We start from the raw sequence: 27764 nt of genomic DNA, 5'->3' as shown, positions 1-27764 counted from the left end.
AATACAGGTTGCTGTCTTATCTAGCAGAGCTGATTTAGAGTTAATATTATTTGAGTCAAATTATGCAGATGACAAATATGGATAACAGGGACCAATTAGACCAGGAATTAAAGTATTCTCCTAAGGTTTTCCAAATGAGAATAAAAGAAGTAGAACCTGAGCACTTCATAAAAATAAATTTTTCTCAAGAAATTTTAACTAAACATCCAGATTCTCCTTATATTCGAAGCAATTAACATTCCCCTTGATATCCTTCAAAGCTTCCCCCAATCCTCATGAGCAGAGTAGTGGGGGTTATATGTAGGGAAGGAATTACTATAGATCGCTTCTTTTAGTAGAACATATCTTGTGAATAGAGATAGTTGCATTTCACCTTTGTAAAACATGTCAAGTTGTTTGAAAAAGATGAGAAGAAAAGACTAAAAGATAAAAAGCAAGGAGATCATTTAAATGCAGAAAGGAAGTTATTATTGTCAGTCAGGCTCTATCTAGGTTCAATAAAATTCAGTCATCTTGGGAAATTCCTATGCCTTGTGGAAAAGAAAGCATTAAAGGAAATTAAAGGAGAGAATGATTTGGAGGAACAAGATTTAAGTACAACATACAAGCAGAGTGTTCAGAGAAAGGAGAAGGGAGATTCAGTAAGGTGTAGAGGAAGTAAAAAAGAGTGTTTCCCATGTACTACAGTACCCTGTTTCCTCCAAAATAAGACACCCCCAGATAATAATGATAATAATAATAATAATAATAATAATAATAATAATAATAATAATTTATTAGATTTGTAATTTATTAGATTTGTATGCTGCCCCTCTCCGAAGACTCGGGGCGGCTCACAACAATAATAAAAACAATATTATAGCTAAACAAATCTAACATTAAAAAAAGAAGCATATAAAACCCTATCATATTTAAAAACCAAACAAGACATACATACCAAACATAAAATATAAAGCGCCTGGGGGAAAGGTGTCTCAACTCCCCCATGCCTGGCAGTATAGATGGGTCTTGAGTAGTTTACGAAAGATAAGGAGGGTGGGGGCTGTTCTAATCTCCGGGGGGAGTTGATTCCAGAGGGCTGGGGCCACCACAAAAAAGGCTCTTCCCCTGGGGCCCGCCAAACGACATTGTTTAGTCGACGGGACCCGGAGAAGGCCAATTCTGTGGGACCTTATCAGTCGCTGGGATTTGTGCGGTAGTAGGCGATTCCGGAGATACTCTGGTCCAATCCCATGTAGGGTTTTAAAGGTCATAACCAACACTTTGAATTGTGACCGGAAACTAATCGGCAGCCAATGCAGGCCACGGAGTGTTGTAGAAACGTGGGCGAATCTAGGAAACCCCACGATGGCTTCTGAGTTCATAGCAATAAGGCCAAGCACTTATTTCAAGGCTCAAAAAAATATAATGTTATATTTGAGGAAACATGGTAGTTATAGACTGAGGTCTTTTATATTCAGGAAGGTATATTTAAGAAATAATCAGTTGTCCAGAAAAAAAATATTACTGAGCAGGAGGAAGTTTGTGGTAAGTCATCAATAGATTATACAATGGCCTTTGGCTTAGTAGACAATATATTGATGCTCTATTATTATGCTAGACTGCAATTAACAATTTGTTAATGATCTATAATCTCCAGAAGTGCCATAGTAAATGAACAGCTGAACCAGACATGTAAAAACAAAATATGATTTGTGTTGATCAGTAAAATTGAAACAAGTAAACTTTGGTACACAGCAGTGTTTTTCAACCTTAGCAACTTTACAATCTGTGTACTTCAACACCAACATTAACATCGGAATAATAATCAAGAAGTAACCAATACCTCAATACCTGCTGTTGAGAAACAGCAATAAGCTAACAATAAACAGGGCTACCAAAGAATCAATGAGATCACTCCCACCAACATTGGCAGGGCAAGCCACTAGAATATAGAATAGAATAGAATAGAATAGAATTTTTATTGGCCAAGTGTGATTGGACACACAAGGAATTTGTCTTGGTGCATATGCTCTCAGCGTACATAAAATAAAATATACATTTGTCAAGAATCATGTGGTACAACACTTAATGATTGTCATAGGGGTCAAATAAGCAATGAAGAAGCAATATTAATAAAAATCTTAGGATATAAGCAACAAGTTACAGTCATACAGTCAACATGGGATGAAATGGGTGAAAGGAATGATGAGAAAAACTTGTAGAATAGAAGTGCAGATTTAGTAGAAAGTCTGACAGTGTTGAGGGAATTATTTGTTTAGTAGAGTGATGGCGTTTGGAAAAAAACTGTTCTTGTGTCTAGTTGTCTTGGTGTGCAGTGCTCTGTAGCGACGTTTTGAGGGTAGGAGTTGAAACAATTTGTGTCCAGGATGTGAGGGGTCAGTAAATATTTTCCCCGCCCTCTTTTTGACTCGTGCAGTATACAGGTCCTCAATGGAAGGCAGGTTGGCAGCAATTGTTTTTTCTGCAGTTCTGATTCTCCTCTGAAGTCTGTGTCGATCCTGTTGGGTTGCAGCACCAAACCATATAAATTAAGAGCAAACCCCTCTCTCTCCTAGTACTGATTATGGTACCAAGTTTAGGTAATAAAGCTTCTGCAAGAAGATTACCAAGTTCAAAGAGCACCAAGGATCCCTTTATTTCAACCCTGAACTACAAACATTCTTCTTTATAGATTCTTTGATAACATTCACTAAAATAAGTTAGTTTCATTTCTCTTCATTTTCTTGCCTCCCCATTTCAGGTCTAATCCGCTCCCGAGTACGAGGTGCTGATACAGCAACAGCTGATATTCTCACCTTTCTGGATAGCCACTGTGAAGTGAACAGTGAATGGTTGCAGCCCATGCTTCAGAGAGTAAAAGAGGTGAGCATGTTTTCCTTGGCTCTAGACCACGTTTTTTGCTTTCAGTTGACCAGACTCATGACAGATTCTTTGGCTGTTGCCTAAAAAAGTGACTATACCAAGGAAAGTTCTTAAGAGTTCTTTTTTGAAATAAAAGGAATCACATGGCAAGAATTCCAGCTGTTAAACCATTTCAATTTACAGTATCTTTCTCTACATTAGAGCTTTCTGATTTTCTTTCAAGCAACTTTTATTTTCTTTGCTCAATACATGGAAGCTTGCTGTGAGCTGGTTACATATGAGGTTTTTATCAGTTTGGAATTGACTTTTACACCTAAAAGTGTTACAGACAGAAAGGAGGCATTCTAATGTCTTTCTTCTCTTTGATGCATTCCTTTTCTTGCTGCTATTGTTGCTCTGACTATATAGTAAAATCCATGGTCTCAAAACTATGAAACTATGTCAATGGTCTCAAAACTATGAAGATAATAAATTTGAAGTTTAACCAGGTGAACCCAAAATTAGATTATATATCAGGAAATAAGAAGCAGCACAAAAGAAAAACACTACCTAAAATCTCCTTTGAAATGGCCAGAGAATACAACTTAAAAGATATCTGAAGGGAAAGAAATCCAAATAAAAGTCAATTTACATATTTCTCCAATCCACAAAACCTTTGGTCCCAGATAGATATGATCTGGGTAAATATTGAATTACTGAGTAAAACACAGGACATAGAAATGAAACCGAATATTTGGGTAAACTACAATCTGATAGCAATAACATTGGAAGGAATAAAAACAATGGGTGGGGGAATAGATGGAACTTTGCACCGTCCTTTACTGTACTGGTAGCAACCTGCTTCTGATTAGGATAATTAAGATAGTAAGGACAAATAATTACAATACTTTATCATATTAATATTTAGAAATATATATATATATTAAGTAATGGTGTTACAATTAAGATCCTTAGAGATGTATTGATTATAATGATAGTAGAAATAGGAAAAATAGTAAATAAGCCATAAAATAACCCTAGAGGTATAAATGTATGTACGTATCTTGTGGTTTTGGTTTGTATTGTACAATGTTTCATTTGTTTGTTTTTTCTTTTATGTTTTTAAAGTTTATAAATGAATAAAAATTATTTTAAAAATAAATATGAAGTTTAATTTCCTATGTTGTAGAATAAAGTTCTCAGGGAAGGAAAACTGGAAAACATGAGTTCTTCTTTCATATATACTGTTGACAGAAAGGCAGTGGTAATATATTAGAAAAGAACCAATTTTTAATCCTGCCTGGACAGAAGATCTGCCCAGAAGTTCTGTCCAAAGAATCTTCATGGAAGATTTAGGTTTTTCCAGTGAAGGGTTGGCAAAAATTTTACTGCCACACTGTGGGCATGGCTTATTGTGTGAATGTAGGTTGATGGTCATGTGACTGTGTAGGAGTGGCTTGCCAGCCATGTGATCAGTTGGGAGTGACTTGACAATCATGTGACTGGGTGGGAGTGGCTTACCGACTAAGATAAGTTTTCAAATAGGTGCTTTCAGTTGATAAAGTCACATTATTTGAATAGCCACAAAAAGGACAAATGATGGACAGCATTATTTGTTGAGCACAGTAATATTTTAAGGTTTTGTACTGAACCCACAAGGTTCAGTATGAAAGCAGATTAGGCAAGATGCTCAGTTTTCTTTAATTGCTATAAAAGTTCAATTCTAGAGAATATTAAAATGATTAAAGCATTTATGGGTAAAAACATATTATTTAATTAAAAGTAATTAAGGATCATACTAAGATACTAGAGAAGGAAGGACAATAAAAAGTTATTAAGTATTCAAGAAATAGTAAATAAACTTATTACCTCCACTGCGTCCCCCTCCCCCCATGGGAAATAAAGTGAAATAGGAATAGGAAGTCATAAACAGAAAGTAAACCCCATTTACTACACTGATGATGTTACCGTGTTTGGTAATGAAACATCTGCAAGAAAATAACCAAGCTCAGAGACTACCAACGATCCCACAAGTAGGAATTTATTTTCTATTTGTTTGGTATTTTTTGATTGATAAGTATACCTCACGGAAGCAAAGATGGCTGACGAGCAAGAGTGTTGAGACCCGAGAGGCTGGTGGTACTGAAATCTGGAGTATGCTGGAGAAAGACCTGATAAAGTTTTGAATCTAAAGCAGTGTTTCTCTACTTTGGCAATTTAAGAATTCCCCAATTTCTGAGCGTTGAAGCCCACATATCTTAAAGTTGGCAAGGTTGAGAAATATTGTTCTATGCTACTTCATCTAAACAAAGTAAATGATGTGAGACTGGGAAGTAGAGAACATGGGACAACCAAGCTAGCTGTATCGTTATTGAACCAAGAAGCAGTGTTGGTTCAATAACGTGCAGGTAAAGAATATACAATCCAAAAATAAAAGATGAAGTATATTCCAAGTGACTCATGCATCTGGAATCTCCAAATGATAAATATTACACAGGGCAAAACCCGAACTCAGAACAATCTACATACATATACCCGTGAAAATCTACGAAAACAAATATATATATATATATATATATATGTGTGTATATATATGTGTATATATATGTGTATATATGTGTATATATATGTGTATATATATATATATATATATATATATATATATATATATATATATGTATGTATGTATGTATGTATGTATGTATGTATGTATATGTATATATATATATGACGGTCTTGGTATATTCGGGTTTTTTCTTCCCGTGTAGGATTTGTAAATTTCTGGCGACGTTTCAACGAGGTCACACTCATCATCTTCAGGCTTGTGTTTCTGTCCTTGTTCTAAGGCTGTAGTACTGTACTGTACTGTACTGTATATTGTACTGTACTGTACTGTACTATACTATACTATACTATACTATACAATACTATACTATGCTATGCTATACTATGCTATACTGTGTTCAGTTCTGGAGACCTCACCTACAAAAAGATATTGACAAAATTGAACGGGTCCAAAGACGGGCTACAAGAATGGTGGAAGGTCTTAAGCATAAAACATATCAGGAAAGACTTAATGAACTCAATCTGTATAGTCTGGAGGACAAAAGGAAAAGGAGGGACATGATTGAAACATTTAAATATGTTAAAGGGTTAAATAAGGTCCAGGAGGGAAGTGTTTTTAATAGGAAAGTGAACACAAGAACTAGGGGACACAATCTGAAGTTAGTTGGGGGAAAGATCAAAAGCAACATGAGAAAATATTATTTTACTGAAAGAGTAGTGGATCCTTGGAACAAACTTCCAGCAGACGTGGTTGGTAAATCCACAGTAACTGAATTTAAACATGCCTGGGATAAACATATATCCATCCTAAGATAAAATACAGAAAATAGTATAAGGGCAGACTAGATGGATCATGAGGTCTTTTTCTGCCGTCAGTCTTCTATGTTTCTATACTAAGTCAATGATGGTGAACGTATGGCATGCGTGCTGGAAGTAGCATGCAGAGCCATTTCTCCGGGCATGCCAGCCGTTGCCTGTTGCTCTTCTGGGTTCCGGCATATGCCTGCGTGCTGGCTGGTCTTTGCACATGTATGCATGTCAAAAACTGGAAGACTAGGTGGTCAGTGTGCATGTGCCTGCCAGAAACTGGAAATTCAGCTTCCTGGTGCACACATGAGCGCTAGGGAGCTGCTCTTCCGGTTTCCAGTGCTCCCCCATGCGCGCATGCACTCCTGTTTGGGAACTCAGTACTGAAAAGTTTCACCAACCTTGTACTACGTAATCTCTAAGTTTTACTATACATTATATCCTCTGAAGCAATAAGTAGAATAATCAATAAGGATGAATTAGATTTGTAAGCCGCCCCGAGTTTGCGGAGAGGGGCGGCATACAAATCTAATAATTGAATGAATGAATGAATGAATGAAACCTATTTCTATTTGTTTCTCCTTCCTCTGCCTGAATTATCCAATTGAATCCATAACAGTACTGTGTAAAGGGAACATGGAAAGAAGGGGTTAATCTTGAAGCCAAAGAGGAAAGAGAAGAATAAATGATACCGCTGAGTAGGCAGTTCTCATTCTGGATGTGCCAAGGGGTCAGGAAAGAGGTGTGGTGTGCAGTAGCAGAGATAGGTAGGCTGATCTTCCTGCCAGCTGTAATGCCTACACAGTCTTTTTTAGAAAGAACCTTCCTAGATATTTAACAAGGCCCAGGAGACAGGTGGGAGGAACTGGTAGGGATGCAAATTGCAGATATGTTCAGCTTAGTGCCAAGAGGGGAAGGAGGTGAAATGTCTTAGATGGAGATTCGAAAACCCTCAGCTTAATAAATCCTCCCCCTCAGCAGCCTATAAATGTCTGATTTATATTGGTTCATAAAATCATATTGCTGAATGGAGCAACAATAGCGATAACTACTCCTATACAAAAGGAGTTCCACAAGGCAGCTTTGTGGGAGAGAAGAAGATTGCTCTGAAATGTCCTATCATTGTGTTGGAATAGATGGCAGGATGAGAAGTGAAAGACTTACCTTTAGGATTGGTATTGGATGTTTGTCTGGTAAATTTAGTATCAACCATTGTGAGTTGATCAGGTGCGTTGATATACTGTCATTTTTCTCTTTAAGAAAATGTGTACAGTGGTATCTCTACTTAAGAACTTAATTCGTTCTATGACCAGGTTCTTAAGTAGAAACATTCTTAAGTAGAAGCAATTTTTCCCATAGGAATCAATGTAAAAGCAAATAATGTGTGCAAACCCATTAGGAAAGAAACAAAAGCTCAGAATTTGGGTGGGAGGAGGAGAGTCTCTGCTGAAGGAAGAAGGTGAGGTGAGGTGAATAAAAAAAAATCCAAAATATGAAGGCTTTAAAAAAAAAAGAGGGACTCTGAGACAGCGAGGAGGAGCATGCGCCTCCAATACACCCGGCGTGAGGTTGCCTCCCATACACTGCCTCCCATACACTGCCTCCCATACACTGGCTGCTGCTGCTGCTACCTTCTGCCTCTTCCTTCCCATGCTGAAGGGCGCCCCTCTCCTCTCGCTCGCTCACTTTGTAACCAGCACCTTTCCTTCGCTGTGGTGACTCCTTGGCTGCCCAGAGTGAAGGGAGTGTTTCTTTTCTCTGGGCGCTGGCAGAGAAAGGAAAATGCTTTGTTCACTCTGGACTGCTAAAGCCTCTTTAAGCATCACCAAAAGGCTCCTCTGGCAGCCCAGATGGCTGGGATTAAAGGAGAAATGGCAGGAAACTGGCCAAGCTTTCGTGCTGCTCTCAAATTTGTTGGGAAATTTTTCCGGGCTGGGGTTCTTTTTTTTTTTTTTAATAAATTTTATTATTAAAAATGAAACATGTACATCGTTTGATACAACATATAGTACAATACAAAACATAAAATACGAGAGAAAGAAAAAATAAAGCAAACAAACAAAAACCAAACAGGTAGTAAAGATAAAAGTATCGGCGAATATACAGGAGAGTTGTATTAAAAACGAAAACTAGATCCAGTTATATTTGCTCATTACCATGATTCGAATAGTTTATCTAGAATGTTAAATGCAAGGGTTGAAATAAACGAATTGCAGAGAAATTAACAAATAATAATAAAATTCATATCCAAATATATATAAAGTCTCATGTTATTATATTAGATAAAAAGTTGCTTTATACCAGATTTGTTACAGTTCAAGTTTATATCTGACATTTCAATCTTGTAGCCTGTTGTTCTCGCTCTTGCTTCCTAACCAGTTATAAAAAGGGTCCCAACAATTATTAAACGTAGCCAATGATTCGTTTCTAACTAATATAGTCAGTTTCGACATTTCTGCGCAGTATATTATTTTTTAAATTATTGCTTCATTTGGGGGTAGCTCATCATTTTTCCACCACTGCGCATAAGTTAGTCTTGCTGCCGTTGTTAAGTGAATAATTAAATGTACTTGGGGTTTCGGTAGATTTTGTCTGATTATGCCCAATAAAAAGCATTCAGGAGTTTTTTCTAGTGATAGATTTAGTATTTCTGGGGTTCTTAAGTAGAAAATGGTTCTTAAGTAGAGGCAAAAAAATCTTGAACACCCGGTTCTTATCTAGAAAAGTTCTTAAATAGAGGTACCACTGTACTTCCACTAAGGATTTTGAACATTTTTAATTAGCAGGATTTTTCTTTTTTGTTTTTGCTTTATAATGATGGGAGCTAAGACAAATATATATTAGTCAAGTACTACACTTGATCTTAGGTAAAAGGCCAAGAAATGATTAATGAGTTAAATATATGTATACATACTGTATCTCCAAACCTCTGCCTTTGTTTCTGTGCCCAGATTGCAGGAGAATGTCTGAACTGAAAAATTTCAAGTTTTCTTTTTTAAGATAATTTTTTCTTACACATATTTTTTTAAGGCCATTATTTCTCAAGCTGGTTTCTATTATACACCATATCAATTAGCACTGAGATCTTTTGCTGCCTATCAGCACCATATCAGTGCTTTCTTTAGCACAAAAAGTTATAATGTTTAAACATCTGTCAAAGTTACTGAAATTGAATCAGCCTAGAAAAAAAGATAAATTCCTGTTGCTAATCCTTTGCTCATTCCTTTGTTTATATAATCTCAAATTGAACTATGAAAAATGACTATAGTAAAAGTATTTAAATTGTGTTTATGGATTTCAAATGCTTAATCCTGGTTTTTTTTTTTACTTACAAAGCACTCAGGCTAAGCAATGTTATTAGGCCAACTGAAGTAGTATACAGTCGCTACAAACACTATTGGAGTTCCAATAAAGCTTGAATGTTCTCCTGTGTTTTCTTTTTTTTATTGACTATATATTCTAGGGAGGTTTAATTATTTTAATTCCACCCTAGATTCCATTGCCTGCCCTCACCAAGCTTTGTGGTGGCATAAATGTTAATACCAGAGGAAATCTCCCAAAGAAAAGTTAAGTTTAAGTTTAAGTTTAATCAGATTTGTATGCCGCCCCTCTCCGCAGACTCGGGGCGGCTCACAGCAACAGCAATACAAGACAAATCCAATATTAAATTAATTTTAAGAACACCACAAGTTAAAAACCAATCATACACACTAGCATACCATACACAAATTTTATAAGCCTAGGGGGAAGGAACATGTCAATTCCCCCATGCCTGACGACAGAGGTGGGTTTTAAGGAGCTTACGAAAGGCTAGGAGGGTGGGGGCAACTCTGATATCTGGGGGGAGTTGATTCCAAAGGGTCGGGGCCGCCACAGAGAAGGCTCTTCCCCTGGGTCCCGCCAAACGACATTGTTTAGTTGACGGGACCCGGAGAAGGCCAACTCTGTGGGACCTAACTGGTCGCTGGGATTCGTGCGGCAGAAGGCGGTCCCGGAGATATTCTGGTCCGGTGCCATGAAGGGCTTTATAGGTCATAACCAACACTTTGAATTGTGACCGGAAACTGATCGGCAACCAATGCAGACTGCGGAGTGTTGGTGTGACATGGGCAAATTTAGGAAAGCCCATGATAGCTCTCGCAGCTGCATTCTGCACGATCTGAAGTTTCCGAACACTCTTCAAAGGTAGCCCCATAACAAGAGAAATATGAAAAGTAATATGAAAAGCACTCTTGAACTATATACAAACAGTATTTTTTTATTTTTAAAAGGGCTTTTGTTGAGAAAATGTAATTATTAAAAACCTACATATAAGATAAAAGCTTTAAGAAAAATGGAGTTGAAGCCGTGGAAAAAATAGCTACAGAAAATTCATGGGCTACAAAAAAGCCTACTATAAAATTGTGCAACTGTGTAAAAAAAAAGATGATATTTTCTGCAGATTAAAAAAAATAAAACCCCACTAAACAGGCTTGCCTAACCAGAATTACCATTTCATTGATGCTGAAAGTAAACCTTAGCAGACTTGTATTGATCATCATGTGCTCTAGTCCCATTCTCTTGCAAAGACTTTTTTTAAACAAGAAGAAATAACCACATATTTTATCTCTTCTTATATTTCTCTGTTGTTCTTTCTATTTTGCACGCAACAAGTTGTATCCAAATCCAGAGTTTATCTGTATCTCTCCCCAGAATGCTGATGAACTTACTCATTAGTAAATTCTCCAACAGAAGAAAGTTACACCTTGCTGCTGTGTTGATTAGTTTTTTACAAGGAAACTTTTCAAAGTATTCTAATGCCATTCATAGGATGATAAATGCTATTTTTGCACCGTAGAAATGGAATTTAGTGCTTGTGAATTATCACTTAAAATTGGCTATTTATCCATGAATAGACAGACCTCTTTAATGATTATACTTTTTCTGCTAAAAAAATCAATAGAACATCTGATTATATTATATAATTATGAATTCAACATAACTTCTGATATTATCATTTCTGAAACATAAAAAAACGAATAGAGAAGACTGAATTTGCAAAGACAAAACTTGGAGTAAGTGCCTTCATTAGCAAGCTACCTAAAATATACTAAACAACTAAAATATATTGATCTCACCTACAAAAAGATATTGATAAAATTGAACGGATCCAAAGACGGACTACAAAAATGGTGGAAGGTTTCAAGCATAAAACTTATCAGGAAAGACTTAATGAATGCAATCTGTATAGTCTGGAGGACAGAAGGGAAAGGGGGGACATGATTGAAACATTTAAATATGTTAAAGGGTTAAATAAAGTTCAGAAGGGAAGTGTTTTTAATAGGAAAGTGAACACAAGAACAAGGGGGCACAATCTGAGGTTAGTTGGGGGAAAGATCAGAAGCAACGTGAGAAAATATTATTTTACTGAAAGAGTAGTAGATGCTTGGAACAAACCTCCAGCAGACGTGGCTGGTAAATCCACAGTAACTGAATTTAAACATGCCTGGGATAAACATATATCCATCCTAAGATAAAATACAGGAAATGGTATAAAGGCAGAATAGATGGACCATGAGGTCTTTTTCTGCCGTCAATCTTCTATGTTTCTATATTTCTATGTAACAGCAAGATTCTACAATTCGGCTTTCCACAAATTTTCGTTCAGTGACCAGGATGAAAAATGGGTCTATTACATATTTCCTGGAGCTAATTATATTTTTATGTTTTTTCAGAGGCATTTGGGGGAAGCTTGCATTTTTGGTTTGTTTTTGTTTTAATAATGGGCACTTCCGTGAAGTATTAACCCCAGTCCCAGATCAGTTCCATGCCTCTGTCACCATCTCTCTTCAGCTGTGCAGAAGTGCTATTTGGAAGCTGATGTTTAGCTGTAATACTGGAGTTGGAAGGCAGGCCATTTTAACTATTAGGTAGAATTTGTGACTTGGCTACTTATGTTGCTCTTCAGCTTCAGAAATCTTAATTGGGTCTTGTTCTGTCCGAATGAAGAGACTGGAAACAGCTTAATGCGACAGCTCTTTATTATAACTATGTACAAATCCAGCCAATCTGACAGCTAGCCTTTATATAGGGAACTCTCAGATGGCTCAACCAATCAGAGCTGTGTATTTTCCCACTTAAACAGAGGACCTGGTTGTAAACCGCCAGGCTCTTGATAACTAACACTCCTTAGCCCAGTTGAGGCCAGGAGGAATAATATTGACATGGGTCTGTCAGTTTCTCTTGCTTTTCACCCATGCACCAACTTCTTCCAAATTTCCATGCTGGCTGGTTTTAAAAAATTCTTTTTCTTTCCTTTATGGGAAGAGGGAATGGATTTCATTGTTGCAAGACATGCTGGGGAGGGAGGCATAGACTGAAATATCTTTTATTTTATGTCTACTGAGAGCATATGCACCAAAGAGAAATTCCTTGTTTGTAATAATCACACTTGGTCAATAAAGAATTCTATTCTGTTCTGTCCTGTCCTGTCCTGTCCTGTTCTATTCTGCTCGTTTCTCAGCCTCCTTGAATCAGCAGGTGAATAAACACTACTGGAAAGGAGAAACTGTGACAGTATGAAAATGCCTTAAGTGGAATTTATTTGTGGGAATCACAATCGTGTTAATGAATTTTTGGCTTCAAAGTTGTAGGAAATGGCTTTGCCTTTGGTAATCAACTCCAGCAGACTTTTTTTTTAAAAAAAAAGAGGGTTATGAGTTGGCTGACTGAAATGACACCAGCTATTCTTGGCACATATGCCATAGATATGGGTGTAAACAGACTTAGGTGATATGGACACACAGTCTACGGAGAGGGGTGGCATACAAATCTAATAAATAAATTCCTTGGGGAACAATGTTAGAGGTAGCATTTAGATTTAGCATTTAGACTTATATACCCTTCCACATTGCTTTACAGCCCTCTGTAAGCGGTTTACAGAGAGTAAGCATATTGCCCTCCAACAATCTGGGTCCTTATTTTACTGACCTTGGAAGGATGGAAGTATGAGTCAACCTTGAGCCTACTGAGAGTCGATCTGTCAAACTGCTGGCAGCTGGTGATCAGCAGAGGTAGCTTGCAGTACTGCACTCTAACCACTGCACCATTGAGAGGCATGAATCCTATTGAGAGGAGATGAGTAATAAGGTAATATTGACTACCTTAATGTACAACTTGAAAAAAAACAAGCATGTGGAAGTATTTTAACCAGCATATAGCTGAATTGGGATATCTCTACATGAAAAACTACCACGAGGGGAAAGCAACCAGAGATGTTTTGCACTATAAATTTCTGCCTATTTGGTAACTGGCATCAATGGGAATTATACAGGTAGTTTAAAAAAAAATAACTTGGAGAGAACCAGGCTGTCTACTCCTCTATTTTAGCAACACTTTTTTTTTAGAAGATTGCAAGCAGTAACATTAACAGTGTCTGAGAGTCCATCTGATCAATACAATTTTGAAATGGTGTGCTGTACTTAATGCCTGAAAGTGGACAAAATAATTGCACTGTGAAAGTTTCACTCTTCGCATTGAAAAAAAAGAGGTTTGGGCTGCAGTTGTGTATGTGAATATCAATTTAAAAGCCTGGTGGTAACATAGGAAAGTAATGCACCATGGATTGCTTTTCCTTCTACCATCTTCATCTTGAAATGCTCTTAAAACATTATTTTCCTCTTGTGGGGGAAAATATCCAACACTCTTTCCTTTTTTCCTCCTTTTTCAGGATTATACTCGGGTGGTGAGTCCTATCATTGATGTCATCAGCTTGGACAATTTTGCCTATCTAGCAGCATCAGCAGATTTGAGAGGAGGTAGGTAAGAATAAATTGATTCTGAAATATCCTATTTCTGGGTCTTTATCACTGATAATCAACCCCATGACAGATTCCTTTTATCACCTGAAACACTTCCAGCTAAGTAGTCCAAAGATGTTGTCCAAATATTCTGCTATATGCTTCTAAACTGATTTTATGTGGGACAAAAAGAGACAGATAATTGGTTGGATGAATGCATGGGAGGTATAAATGGAAGGTAGCATAATCTGGTCCATATACAATTACAGTGGTACCTCATCTTACGAACGCCTCTTCTAACAAAATTTTCAAGATACGAACCCGGTGTTTAAGATTTTTTTGCCTCTTCTTCCGAACTATTTTCACCTTACGAACCCAAGCTGCTGCTGCTGCTGGGATGAAGGGGTTTCTTTTCCCCCCCTTTTTTGAAGAAAGAAAAGGGAGGGGCGGCTTGGAGGGGGAAAGACTGCATTTAAAAAAGTAGGAGAACAGCGTGCTTGCAGGCACTGAAAGAGTGTCTTTTGAAGAAAGAAAAGGGAGGGACCGCTTGGAGGAAGAAAGACTTTGCAGAGAACAGCGTGCTTGCAGGCACTGAAAGGGCGTCTTTTGAAGAAGGAAAAGTGAGGGGCGGCTTGGAGGAGGAAAGACTTTGCAGAGAACAGCGTGCTTGCAGGCACTGAAAGAGTGTCTTTTGAAGAAAGAAAAGGGAGGGGCGGCTTGGAGGAGGAAAGACTTTGCAGAGAACAGCGTGCTTGCAGGCACTGAAAGAGTGTCTTTTGAAGAAAGAAAAGGGAGGGGCGGCTTGGAGGAGGAAAGACTTTGCAGAGAACAGCGTGCTTGCAGGCACTGAAAGAGTGTCTTTTGAAGAAAGAAAAGGGAGGGACCGCTTGGAGGAAGAAAGACTTTGCAGAGAACAGCGTGCTTGCAGGCACTGAAAGGGCGTCTTTTGAAGAAGGAAAAGTGAGGGGCGGCTTGGAGGAGGAAAGACTTTGCAGAGAACAGCGTGCTTGCAGGCACTGAAAGAGTGTCTTTTGAAGAAAGAAAAGGGAGGGGCGGCTTGGAGGAGGAAAGACTTTGCAGAGAACAGCGTGCTTGCAGGCACTGAAAGGGTGTCTTTTGAAGAAAGAAAAGGGAGGGGCGGCTTGGAGGAGGAAAGACTTTGCAGAGAACAGCGTGCTTGCAGGCACTGAAAGAGTGTCTTTTGAAGAAAGAAAAGGGAGGGGCGGCTTGGAGGAGGAAAGACTTTGCAGAGAACAGCGTGCTTGCAGGCACTGAAAGAGTGTCTTTTGAAGAAAGAAAAGGGAGGGGCGGCTTGCAGGAGGAAAGACTTTGCAGAGAACAGTGTGCTTGCAGGCACTGAAAGAGTCTTTTGAAGAAAGAAAAGGGAGGGGCGGCTTGGAGGAGGAAAGACTTTGCAGAGAACAGCGTGCTTGCAGCCACTGAAAGGGTGTCTTTTGAAGAAAGAAAAGGGAGGGGCGCCCCCCTTGCCTTTCTTCCTTCCCACTCACCCTTTAGCCTAGCCTTGCTTCTTCCACCCGCCCCCTTTAGCTTCTCCTCCCTGCCCTCTGTTCGCCTCCCTTCTAAAGTTTGGGATTTTCCTGAAGGATTTGCATGCATTATTTGCTTTTACATTGATTCCTATGGGAAACATTGTTTCATCTTACGAACTTTTCACCTTACGAACCTCCTCCTGGAACCAGTTAAGTTCCTATCATGAGGTACCACTGTATTTGAACAAGACAGGGTGATGATACAATAGAAGCCTCTTTGGAAGCACCACTGGTATTAAATGGCATTAAACTTATGCTTTCCTGTTAAAATTGACCTACGGTAAAACCTTCAGCTGACCACCAAACAATCATAAAGTAGTCAAGGAAGAAAACAAAATATTGAGGAAAACTATGCCAGAAAACTGCCTTCTATGCATCATGTGAACCAGATTTTACACTGCCAGGATAAAACACTGCAGATTGTTCAGCCCGGGCTCTATGGTATGAGCCTCCCGAAAATTCAAGGGTAAAAAAATCCAGACACACACACACTTGAAAATTCAAAACCAATGTTTTTTATCACAAAATTCAAAAGAAACAAAGCACCCTTTTTGTATTGCAAAGAGCACTTTTCCCCAAACAAACTTTTAGGCTGTAAAAACCCCTTAAGCAGTCCTTAAGTCCTTAGCTAGCAGCTGTGAAGAAACGTCACAGCCCTCCTTCTTCCACGAGTTGAAACACACACGCTTTGCTCTGCCTTGGTTTCAAAGTCTTGAAAAATCAACAAACAGAGTCCTGAAACAGCAAGTCACAGTCGAAACAAGTACAATCAGATAATCTCCATACTGCGAGGCCAGCACACTGCTAATTTAACAGCAGCCCTAATTACTTGAACCCCACCCAACGACAGGTGGACTCAATTATCTCCTATAATACTTTTGAAGCCGTTCACTCCTATGCATAGCTCTACACATGCGTAGGTCTATCATTATCTCCCCATCCGAATCTAAGGAAGATAAGGATGATTGACTTCTTCCTGGGCTGTCTTCCAAGCCCCCCTCCTCCATCTCACCGTCACTTCCTTCTGCAGAGGACAATTCACCGTCTGACTCTGTCGGCAGTAAAACAGGCCTATGACATGTTGATGTTTCCCCAGCATCCTCCTCCTCAGTCCTTGGAGCAGGAGCTGGGCCAGAGCTAACCACAACACAGATTAGCATCAGATGCAACAGCTGGCTCCACTGTGAAGGAGTGCAGAAAATCCAAGCGCTCAGCCTTTTTCCTAGAAGAATTGCTGTTTTGAAACCTCTCACTGTTTCCTTTTGCAAAGGCACCTCTGCCTTTCAGTTCTGTCACTCTCACCTGCATGCATCTTTCGCCAGCCACGGCCTTCCTACCGGATAGCCTCAATTTGCAACACTTGTAAGTCAGATGGCATTTTTATGTGGCGCACATGGGGAAAAGCCAATTACAATAAACAGAGACATTTTGTTCCCGGAAATACATGTCATCCCATTGAGAGTACTGATTAATGTCTCGTAACTTTGGCAGCCAATGAGGCATAGGACAACCTGAGCAGAAAGCTAAAGCACTAATGATCGCCTTTCTTTCTAGGGGAACCAATATAGAAAGTTTGGGATGTTACCGAGCACTGATAAATTCCAATGATACCTACTGTGATTCTTTAAAGCCAAGCTGATCATCAATATAGGACTGTCCTACAGAAGGCCTTTTTCTGCTCTGGAATCATATGTATAGAAATAAAAATGCCTAATTGTCATGTTAGTTATGCTAGTTAACATTTAAATCTGGATACAAGATTCTATGTGTTTTTTATGTTCTACATTTTAGGCTTTGACTGGAGTCTTCATTTTAAGTGGGAACAGATTCCCATTGAGCAAAAGTTGTCCCGGACAGACCCTACCCAATCTATTAGGTAAATTCTTTCATGCAAAGCTCCTCTTGGAATCCCAGTTTAGATGTAATCTTTCATCTTTTATCTAATATAAGGAATGGCCTCACTGGTTAATGTAACCATGAGGAACATTCAGAAGTTATATTTAAATCACTTATGAGATTCAATAAGTCTCTTTTGCTCCTGAAAGATGTTAACATTCTTGACAACTACTTGAGATTCTGTCTGGTGGCCCCACTGCACTGCAGGAATAACAGCAAGATATTGGTTATTGCAGTGTTTCCCAACCTTGGCAACTTGAAGATATCTGGACTTCAACTCCCAGAATTCCCCAGATAGCATTCACTGGCTGGGGAATTCTGGGAGTTGAAGTCCAAATATCTTCAAGTTGCCAAGGTCGGGAAACACTGGGTTAATGTATAATCGTGTATGGCTTTTACAAATTGTGCTTGCTTAATTTGGGAAATTTTACTGTTCCTGTTTGGAAAAAAAGTGCATTTAATTGATCTTTTCCCAGGCTGTGTATAAGCTACAAATTGGAATAGAATCTACCTTCTACTTCCAGCTTAGGAGTTGTTCCTCAAGATTTAGACAAATTCATCAACACAAGGCTTTTGTGTTGACTTGAACATTCACTGGCTTGTGCACCCTGTTCTATTTAGAGCATAGTGGAAATTGTAGATAAGGACCATAAAGTCTAGCTAAGTTTAGGGGTTTTTTGAACAGTAAGAATATGTTGTAAGTATATTCAAATAGCAACAATACCTACCTCTACAATTATGTAAAATGTGTTTCAAATATATTTATATATGGCAGGATTAGAATTTAGCAGACAAGTACACTGGTACCTCTACTTACAAATACTTCTACTTACAAACTTTTCTAGATAAGAACTGGGTATTCAAGATTTTTTTGCCTCTTCTCAATAACCATTTTCCACTTACAAACACGAGTCTCCAAAACTGTAACCGGAAAAGGCAGGGAGAAGTCTCCATGGGGCTTCTCTAGAAATCTCCTGGGAGGAAACAGGGCCGGAAAGCCAGGGAGAAGCCTCTGTGGGGCCTCTCTAGGAATCTCCTGGGAGGGAACAGGACCTCAATTCTCCCTGTGGCTTCCCCAATTGCACGCATTATTTGCTTTACATTGATTCCTATGGGGAAAATTGCTTCTTCTTACAAACTTTTCTATTTAAGAACCTGGTAACTGAACAAATTAAGTTTATAAGTAGAGGTACCACTCTATAACACTTTCCGTTTTCTGCAGTCTAAATATAAAGGATCCTTTAGCCAATTCTTTTTTTTTAATTAATAGGACTTTATTAATTGGACTTTGCTGGTCAACTTTGCAAACTTAGACCAGTCTGACCTAGAGTTCTAGGCCAGTGTTTTTCAACCAGTGTGCCGTGGCACACTAGTGTGCCGCGAGACATGGTCAGGTGTGCCGCGAAGCTCAGAGAGAAAGAAAGCAAGAGAGAGAGAAAGCAAGAGAGAAAGAGAAAGAAAGCAAGAGAGAGAAAGAGAGAGAGAGAGAGAGAACAAGAGAGAAAGAAAGCAAGAGAGAGAGAGAAAGAAAGCAAGAGAGAAAGCGAGAGAGGGAAAGAGAACAAGAGAGAAAGAAAGCAAGAGAGAGAAAACAAGAGAAAGAAAGAGAGCAAGAGAGAAAGAAAGCAAGAGAGAGAGAAAGAGGGAGGGAAAGAGAGAGAGAGAGAGAAAGACATAGAGGGAGGGAGGGAGAGAGACAGCAAAAAAGAGGAAGGAAGGAAGAGAAAGAAAGAGGGATGGAGAAGGAGAGAAAGAGGGAGGGAGAGAGAAAGAAATAGAGTGAAGGGGAGGAAGAGAGAGAGAGAGAATTTTTTTGTCCAAACTTTTTTTAGCCGCCCCCCCCCCCCGCTCAATGTGCCCCAGGGTTTCATAAATGTAAAAAATGTGCCGTGGCTCAAAAAAGGTTGAAAATCACTGTTCTAGGCAGTGGAGATGAATGGAAGTGATCTTTTAGAATTTCTTTATGTCCCCAAAACACATGTGGAAAATTGGGACCCATCCTTCAGTTCATTTTCACTTGACTTGTTAATTACTTTAACAGGCCAGGAACAAGTTATGAGACTGCATGATTTTCTCAATTTCCATTCCCTTCGATGAAGACTGCTCTGTTTCCATTAGCTACAGGGGCCTATAAATGAGCCACACCGAATACTAAAGGTCTTCTCTGCATAATTAAAATAACTTTTAAAATTCCAAACTTTTCCCAAAAATCTCATTAAAGAAAAGCTTTGTTTTCTGTAATATTTAAATCTAGAAGTTGTGGGGGGGATTTGCAAAATGAAAATTTGCAATATTGTGATCCAAACCCTGAACTTTTTATACATTCATTCCCGTTGCATTCACATACACAATGAGTGATTTTAGGGTCACAACACCATGCCCACCATCTTGCGATATTTGACACCTCCTTGCAGGTTATTTAAATAAAGAGTAGACATTTTTGTAAAATGATTATGAAAATATTACAGACCTACAACATTTTCATGATACATAATCATAGAAAAGTTGTTATTTTCCTATTATATTAGTTTAATGCCAATTATTTTTCTAAAGTATTTTATGCAGAATAGGTTGTTCAAAAATGGAGAAGAGTTCTGCTTTTCACTCTAGCATTTTTTATTTATCACCTTTTGCACTTCCTCACTGTCATTTTTGCTAGAACGCCTGTCATAGCAGGAGGAATCTTTGTGATCAATAAGTCTTGGTTTAACCATCTTGGAAAATATGACACACAGATGGATATCTGGGGAGGAGAGAACTTTGGTAAGTTACTCCTTTGATTTGACTTTATGTAGCCTTCTCTTGTCAATTTTTCACAAATCAATTCTGAAATCCTCGACACATAATATAATGTTTTCTCCTGACTGGAAGCACTGAAAACTCAAACTTTATTTAGGATCTACTTGCATAGAGATAGAATCTCTTTCTTGTCACCAGGCAGTCCTGCCTTCTCAGCAAATCTTTGGCTAAGTCAACATTCTTAAATGACACTTTACAGTATCTACATTATTTGGTATCCTAGATATTGCCTGTGAATTTATTAACTGATAGGTCCACAAGAAAATTCTTTTGAAAATGTAAATTAAGAGTTACGTTAAATATTTCACTTATTAAGTTTGTATTTTGTCCTAGCAGTGTTAAATAAAACTAAAAACATGGAAGAAAGAAATGCACCATTACTGAAAGGTTTCTAGGGACTTTACAACCTTAACCCTAATATTTTGAAATGGGGAAATATGGACCTGGATGCATGTCTAGCTTAGATATAATAAAATCTAGTTAAAACCATTTAAATAAAAGAAGATAGAACAGCACAAAGAGATAAATAGTTCCAAGATAAAGTCATTAAAATCAGATTATGAAATAAGCTTTGATGATTATGAAATGAAAGCACTAGTATTGGGTGAACCGAACCCACAAAGTTCGAGTTCATACTGACCTTTGCATAGTTCGGCATACCGAACCCGAATTTTTGCAAAAGTTCGGCAAAAGTTTGGGTTCGGGAGAGCGCCAGGAAGCACCGCTGCCCAGCTGTCCCCTTCCGGAACAGCTAGGGTGCTTCCCGGTGTTCTCAGGAGCCTGAACCCGAACTTTTGCCGAACAGCTCCCTGTCTGTTTCGGAAAGTGACAGCCGGGTGGGGGCAATTCCCAGGGTTCTCCGGAGCCCGAACCCGAACCCAAACTTTTGCCGAACTTCCAAGTTCGACATTTGGCAGAGTGCTGGGAAGCGCCGCCGCCCAGCTGTCACCTTCAGAAACAGCCAGGGAGCTGTCGGCCAGTCAGGAGGCAAAAAAGGAGATGGGGAATCCCACGAGGGGATTCCAGAGGCAGAGCTTTGACGTCACTGAGACATCCTTCCTGGCTGGCTGAAACTGGGACTCCAGGAAGGACGTCTCAGTGACGTCAAAGCTCTACCCCTGGAATCCCCTTGTGGGATTCCCCACCTCTTTTTGGGCCTCCCGGCCGGCCGGCAGCTCCCCAGCTATTCTGGGAATCGCCACTGCCCAGCTGTCACCTTCAGAAACAGCGGGGCACTTCTCGGCAGTCTCCCGAATGCCAAACTCAGAGGTTTGGCAAAAGTTCAGGTTCAGGAGAGCACCGGGAAACGCCCCGGCTGTTCCGGAAGGTGGCAGCTGGGCAGCGGCACTTCCCAGCACTTTCCCGAACGCTTCCCAGCACTCAAAATTTCAGCAAAAGTTTGGGTTCAGGTTTGGCTGCCGAACCTGAACATTTTTTAAAAATTTGTGTGCCAAACCCTAACCTGAACTTTGTTGGGTTCACCTAACACTAGAAAGCATTTAACTTTCTTGATAAAAACTAACCACATTCCTCAGAATGTGCCTCTAGAATTCTGTATTATGCAACTTCTACAAAGAAGTGGTAGATATCAGAGGTGGGTTCTTCCCAGTTTGGACAGGTTTGCAAAACCAGTAGGGACCCATTGGTGATATCATAATGACATCACGGAACCGGTTCAGTTGGTGCCAGTCCGTGGGTGCTGCCATCTTTTTTTAAAATGTTTTTTGAATTTTTTTTGTTTTTGAGGGAGAAACCGCCCCCCCCCCCCCCGGTTTCTGAGCATGCGCAGAAGCTGAATTTCTGGCACTGTGCATGCAGTCGCCATCTTTTTTTCAGCTTTTATTTTTATTTTATTTTCCGGTACTGTGCATGTGGTGGCCATGCAGTGCAGGAGGAAGACAATGGGCAGTGAGGTAAGTTAGAACCCACCCCTGGTAGATATTATGATCACCAACTATATATCTGATGATGAGATCTACAAGACACAAGAATGTGCAATAAAAGGGTGACGTTGATAGAGAGCTGGGGCAACCTGTTTCTTCCAGTTATTGGACTCCCCCAGGGGAGGGTTCTGGATCCTATTGCTGCCGGTTTGCTGAGGGTCACGGCGTGCGCACAGCAATAAAAAAATAGCTCCTGCACATGTGCAGAAGCAAAATCCAAGATGGCCGTGCCCACAGAAACACCGACAGAACCAGTTCCGTGACATCATTGCGAAACTACTAACAGTTCTAAAGAACCAATTAGAACCATCTCTGGACTCCCTCTCTCCTGTCGCCTCAGTTTCTGATTTGTTTTGTTGCAGCTTTTCTGCTGTTTTCTTTGTACTCCCAAATCAGTAAACAACAGTGAGCTTCCATGTTTATTAAACGAAGGACCTTTGCAAGGTCATTGTTTTTCTGAGATTCAAATGAGTTTTTAACCATCAAAGCCTTGGTAGCCCTCTGATCCTTTTAATAAAAAAAATTGAGCATCCTTCTGGGACAGTAAAAAAAAGGCAAGGGGTAGGGATGCTTCAGTTTGAATAAACAGGATGAGGCTGTGTCTCAGAATCTAGGTTGCCAAATTATGAATTCTTAGGAGAGCTCGGGATCCTACAATAGGAGCATGCCAAAAGATTTCAGCTTCAGCCTGTAACAGATGAAAAGCACAGGGACTTCGGGTGTTATAAAAAGAGATGTATTCTTCCACAGATTTAGGAACTCATTATGATGGCCAGACTTTACCATTCCTTTAATGTACCCAGATACTAGGAATCTATAAAGACTTTAAAGAGCATGGCATTTCATTACTGCAAACATACCCCTAAGCACTGATTAGAGTCAATTACATGTTTCTCTAGAATTCTGACAATTTTTATTCAGGTTTTCAATCTCAGTGATAGGTACTGCTGAAATGGCTTGCATAGGTTCTTGTAACACTCTGTCTTAACTTTAATTTCATCAGTGCCATTGAGACCTTACATCAGGGGTCTCCAAACCTTTTACACAGGGGGCCAGTTCACTGTCCCTCAGACTGTTGGAGGGCCGGACTATAAAAAAACCCTATGAACAAATCCCTATGTACACTGCACATACCTTATTTAAAGTAAAAAACAAAATGGGAACAAGTACAATATTTAAAATAAAGAAGCAATAAGTAATTAATAATTAAGTAATAAAGTAATTTATACTTCTTTATTAACAAGTAAATTTAAACTTAAATCAACAAACTCCATTTCGCCTTCCTTCCTTCCTTCCCTCCCTCCTTCCTCTCCACTTCTCTCTTCCCTCTTCCTTTTCTCTCATTTGTTTCATTTTCCTCTCCCTTGTTCTTTCCCTTCATCATTTTCTCATCTCTCTCTCTCTCTTTCCATCTCTCCTCTTCTTTTCTCTCCCCCTCTCTATCTCTCCCTCTTTCTCTTTCTTTTTTCTCTGCCCTTCTCTCTTTCTCTCACTCACTCTCTTTCTAACTCTCCCTCTTTGTATCTCTCACACTTTCTCTCTCCCCCCTCTCTCTATTTCTCCCTTTCTCTCTCTCCCTTTCTATCTCTCCTCTTCATTTCTCTCTCTCTCTCTATTTCTCCCTCTTTCTCTCTCTCATTATATCGATCGGTAAAATCTTGTGTGCTGCCGCGGGCCGGTTAAAAGACCTCAGAGGGCCGCATCCGGCCCGCGGGCCATAGTTTGGGGACCGCTGACTTACATTTTCTGTCTCTTATTTTGTACTTCCTCTCCACTCTAAATTTTTGTGGATTTTCTTCTTTACGTTAAGAGAATCTTCCTCTGATAGACAGCTTTTTAAAAATCAAATTAAATAACAACATATATTCTCTGGGAGCTTTCAGCAAGATTCCCTTTTAAAAGTCTCCACCATGAGTCTCCATGTTATACTGATCTGGAATGTGGAAACAGAAGAAAGGTTACAACCGAGGAGGAGCAGGATTTTCCCTCCTCTCATACAAAACTTTATTTTCAGTAAATTTCTTTTCTTTTCATAATCCAGTTGTGCCTACCGCTAGCAGTTTCACGTCCACCTGCACATTAAGTAGAGGGTTATTAGAAACATAGAAGTCTGATGACAGAAAAAGACCTCATGGTCCATCTAGTCTGCCCTTATACTATTTTCTGTATTTTATCTTAGGATGGATCTATGTTTATCCCAGGCATGTTTAAATTCAGTTACTGTGGATTTATCTACCACGTCTGCTGGAAGTTTGTTCCAAGGATCTACTACTCTTTCAGTAAAATAATATTTTCTCATGTTGCTTTTGATCTTTCTCCCAACTAACTTCTTTGTTTCACCTCATATTCTCTTTCCTTGGATGTTTTCTAGAGCTTTCTTTCCGTGTCTGGATGTGTGGAGGTAGCTTGGAGATTGTCCCCTGCAGCCGAGTGGGCCACGTTTTCAGAAAACGCCATCCATACGACTTTCCTGAGGGCAATGCATTAACCTATATCAAGTAGGAATAGCTTAATTCTTAATTCCAGTTCAGAGAACAGGAGGGTGGAGGAGCTTTTTAAAAAATCCTTATTGAAGTATGGTGTTCGGTCAGAGATCCCTTTGTGTATTTTATTTACTTGATTGTTAGATTTAATAAAAATACTGTTTTTATTACTTCATAAGTACCGTATTTTTGGAGTATAAGACACACCTTAGTTTTTGGGGAGGAAAATAGGGAAAAGAATCTGTTTACCAGATATTCATCTGGCTAGCGTCCTTAGTCTGGTCAGCTTCAGCACATTATTTTATCCCCTGGTTAGGGCTTTAAAAAAACCTTATTTGGAGAGAGTAACAATGAAAGAGCTTGCAAGCCAGTAGGAGCTGGGAACATTGTTAGAACCTGGTAGAGCTGGAAATAAACTTGTTTGGAGAAAGTTAGAGCAATGAAAAAAACTCTGTAAAGACTTAGGGTTTGGAAAACATTCTTCGCAGACAGTAACAATGAAAGAGTCTGCAAGATAAGAGCTGGGAAGATTGTTAGCACCTAGTTAGGGTTGGGGGGGGAAAGCTTTGAAAAACGCTGCATTCAAAGTGTAAGGTGCACCTGAATTTTCAGCCTCTTTTAGGGAGGAAAAAGGTGTGTCTTGTACAGTAATACAAGGTGGCAAATAATCATAATACAGTGGTACCTCATCTTACGAATGCCTCTTCTAACGAACTTTTCAAGATACGAACCCGGTGTTTAAGATTTTTTTGCCTCTTCTTCCGAACTATTTTCACCTTATGAACCCAAGCCGCTGCTGCTGGGATGAAGGGGGGCTTCCCCCCCACTTTTTGAAGAAAGGAAAGGGAGTGGCTACTTGGAGGGGGAAAGACTTTGCATTAACAAAAGTAGGAGAACAGCGTGCTTGCAGGCACTGAAAGGGTGTATTTTGAAGAAAGAAAAGGGAGGGGCGGCTTGGAGGGGGAAAGACTTTGCAGAGAACAGCAAAGTGTGTCTTTTGAAGAAAGAAAAGGGAGGGGCGGCTTGGTGGGGGAAAGACTTTGCAGAGAACAGCGTGCTTGCAGAGGCACTGAAAGGGTGTCTTTTGAAGAAAGAAAAGGGAGGGGTGTCCCCCTTGCCTTTCTTCCTTCCCACTCACCCTTTAGCCTAGCCTTGCTTCTTCCACCCGCCCCCTTTAGCTGCTCCTCCCTGCCCTCTGTTCGCCTCCCTTTTAAACTTTGGGATTTTCCTGAAGGATTTGCACGCATTATTTGCTTTTACATTGATTCCTATGGGAAACATTGCTTCGTCTTATGAACTTTTCACCTTACGAACCTCCTCCTGGAACCAATTAAGTTCCTATCATGAGGTGCCACTGTACTCCTTTCTTCTCCTATTTTTTCCACAAAGGTGGGTTTGGCTGAGAGAGATAGAGACTGGTCCAGAGTCACCCAGATGACATTCATGAGTAAAATTACAACTCATAGTCTCCTGATTTCTAGCCCAGAATCTTGAACACTGCAACACATTGGTTCCCTCCCTCCCCCCTCTCTTTTTAAACTAATTTTTCATTTTATTAATATTTATTTTATTAGTAGGATCTTACTCTAATTAGATCTTACTCTGGGATATGACTATAAACTCAAAAATTGTTTGAGTTAGCTGACTAATCCTAAATAAATTAATATTGTCCTTTCTGTTTTAATAACACAAGTTTGCAAAAAGAGCTTCCCTGATGGTTAGACAATTTTTTTAAAAAAACAAAAACTGTGACCCAATTATTTTTGTGGAGAATGTACTTTGGGATTTGGAGGCTTGCTTAACCATTGTATACTTGGAAGAAATACGGATCTAATACAGAATTCTGTAATTAACTAGCAGCTCAGAATTGATGGTAAGGATTTGACCCTGAGCTTCATTTAATGTAGAAACACCACATCCAAAATTAAGATTTACAATGAGAGAGTAGAAATGTTTATATCTGTGCATAGGTATAAGAGCTATGGTCCGGAATACTACAGAAATAATATCATTACAGACCTCATTTATTGCTGATAGTGTAAAATATATAAAAAATAATTACTACAGTGATCCCTCGATTAGTGCGGTCTCGATTAGTGCAAAACGCTATACCACGGTTTTTCAAAAAATATTAATTAAAAAATACTCCACGGTTTTTTTGCTATACCACGGTTTTTCCCACCCGATGACGTCATACGTCATCACCAAGAGTCACTTCTCTGTCTCTTTCTCTTTCTTTCCTGTCATTCTCTGCTTCAATCATTTTCTCATTTCTCTTTTTTTCTCCCCTTTTTTCTATCATTTCTCTCTCTCTTCCTTCCACTCTTCTCTCTCTCTCTTTCTTCCTCTCTCTCACTCTCTTCCTTCCTTTCTCATGTTTCTTTCTTTCTCTCTTTCTCTATCTTGCTTCTTCCTCTCACACTCTCTTCCTCCCTCTCTCATCTCTTTCTTTCCTTCTCTCTCTTTCTCTATCTCTCCCCCTCTTGCTCTTGAGTGGCGAGCGAGCGAGCGGCCGGACGGGTGAACGGGCGAGCGAGCGGCCAGGCGGGTCAACGGGCGAGCGAGCGGGCGGGCGGGTGAACGGGCGAGCGAGCGGGCGGGCGGGTGGGTGAACGGCGGGCGGGTGTTGGGGGGGTGGGGGCAGCCGACATTCAAAGCAATCTTTGTCGGCTTCCGCACTTTCGTTGCTCCCCGGCTCCACCATCTGCGCATGCGCGGTCATGGAAAAAGGGTGCACATATGCAGATTGTGTTTTTACTTCCGCACCACTATACAACGGAAAATCGATTAGTGCGGGAGGTCTTGGAACGTAACCCCCGCACTAATCGAGGGATCACTGTACTGATATTTAGGATAGTAGTCATTATTAATGGTCATTAGAGCCGGGGTGGCGCAGCAGGTAGAGTGATGTACTACAGGCCACTGAAGCTGACTGTAGATCTGTAGGTCAGCGGTTCAAATCTCATCACCAGCTCAAGGTTGACTCAGCTTTCCATCCTTCCGAGGTGGGTAAGATGAGGACCCGGATTGTACGGGCAATAGGCTGGTTCTGTTAAAAAGTGCTATTGCTAACAGGTTGTAAGCCACCCTTAGTCTAAA

General features: G+C 39.7%; 1 protein-coding gene across 1 annotated transcript in view; it reads left to right on the top strand.

Moving 5' to 3' along the window:
- Positions 1 to 27764, top strand: part of GALNT16 (polypeptide N-acetylgalactosaminyltransferase 16) — a 269869-nt gene that overhangs the window by 201230 nt on the left and 40875 nt on the right. Inside the window, exons 6-10 of the mRNA XM_070758742.1 lie at positions 2744 to 2865; positions 13925 to 14012; positions 17336 to 17420; positions 20100 to 20203; positions 24554 to 24680. Coding sequence (XP_070614843.1) covers positions 2744 to 2865; positions 13925 to 14012; positions 17336 to 17420; positions 20100 to 20203; positions 24554 to 24680 — 526 coding nt within the window. The remainder of the gene's footprint in view (positions 1 to 2743; positions 2866 to 13924; positions 14013 to 17335; positions 17421 to 20099; positions 20204 to 24553; positions 24681 to 27764) is intronic.

Source organism: Erythrolamprus reginae, chromosome 1 (assembly GCF_031021105.1).
Source record: "Erythrolamprus reginae isolate rEryReg1 chromosome 1, rEryReg1.hap1, whole genome shotgun sequence".
In the NCBI taxonomy this organism is placed as follows: Eukaryota; Metazoa; Chordata; class Lepidosauria; order Squamata; family Dipsadidae; genus Erythrolamprus; species Erythrolamprus reginae.
The sequence above is the reverse complement of the archived record's forward strand: the minus strand, read 5'-3'. Positions and strand labels throughout refer to the sequence as shown.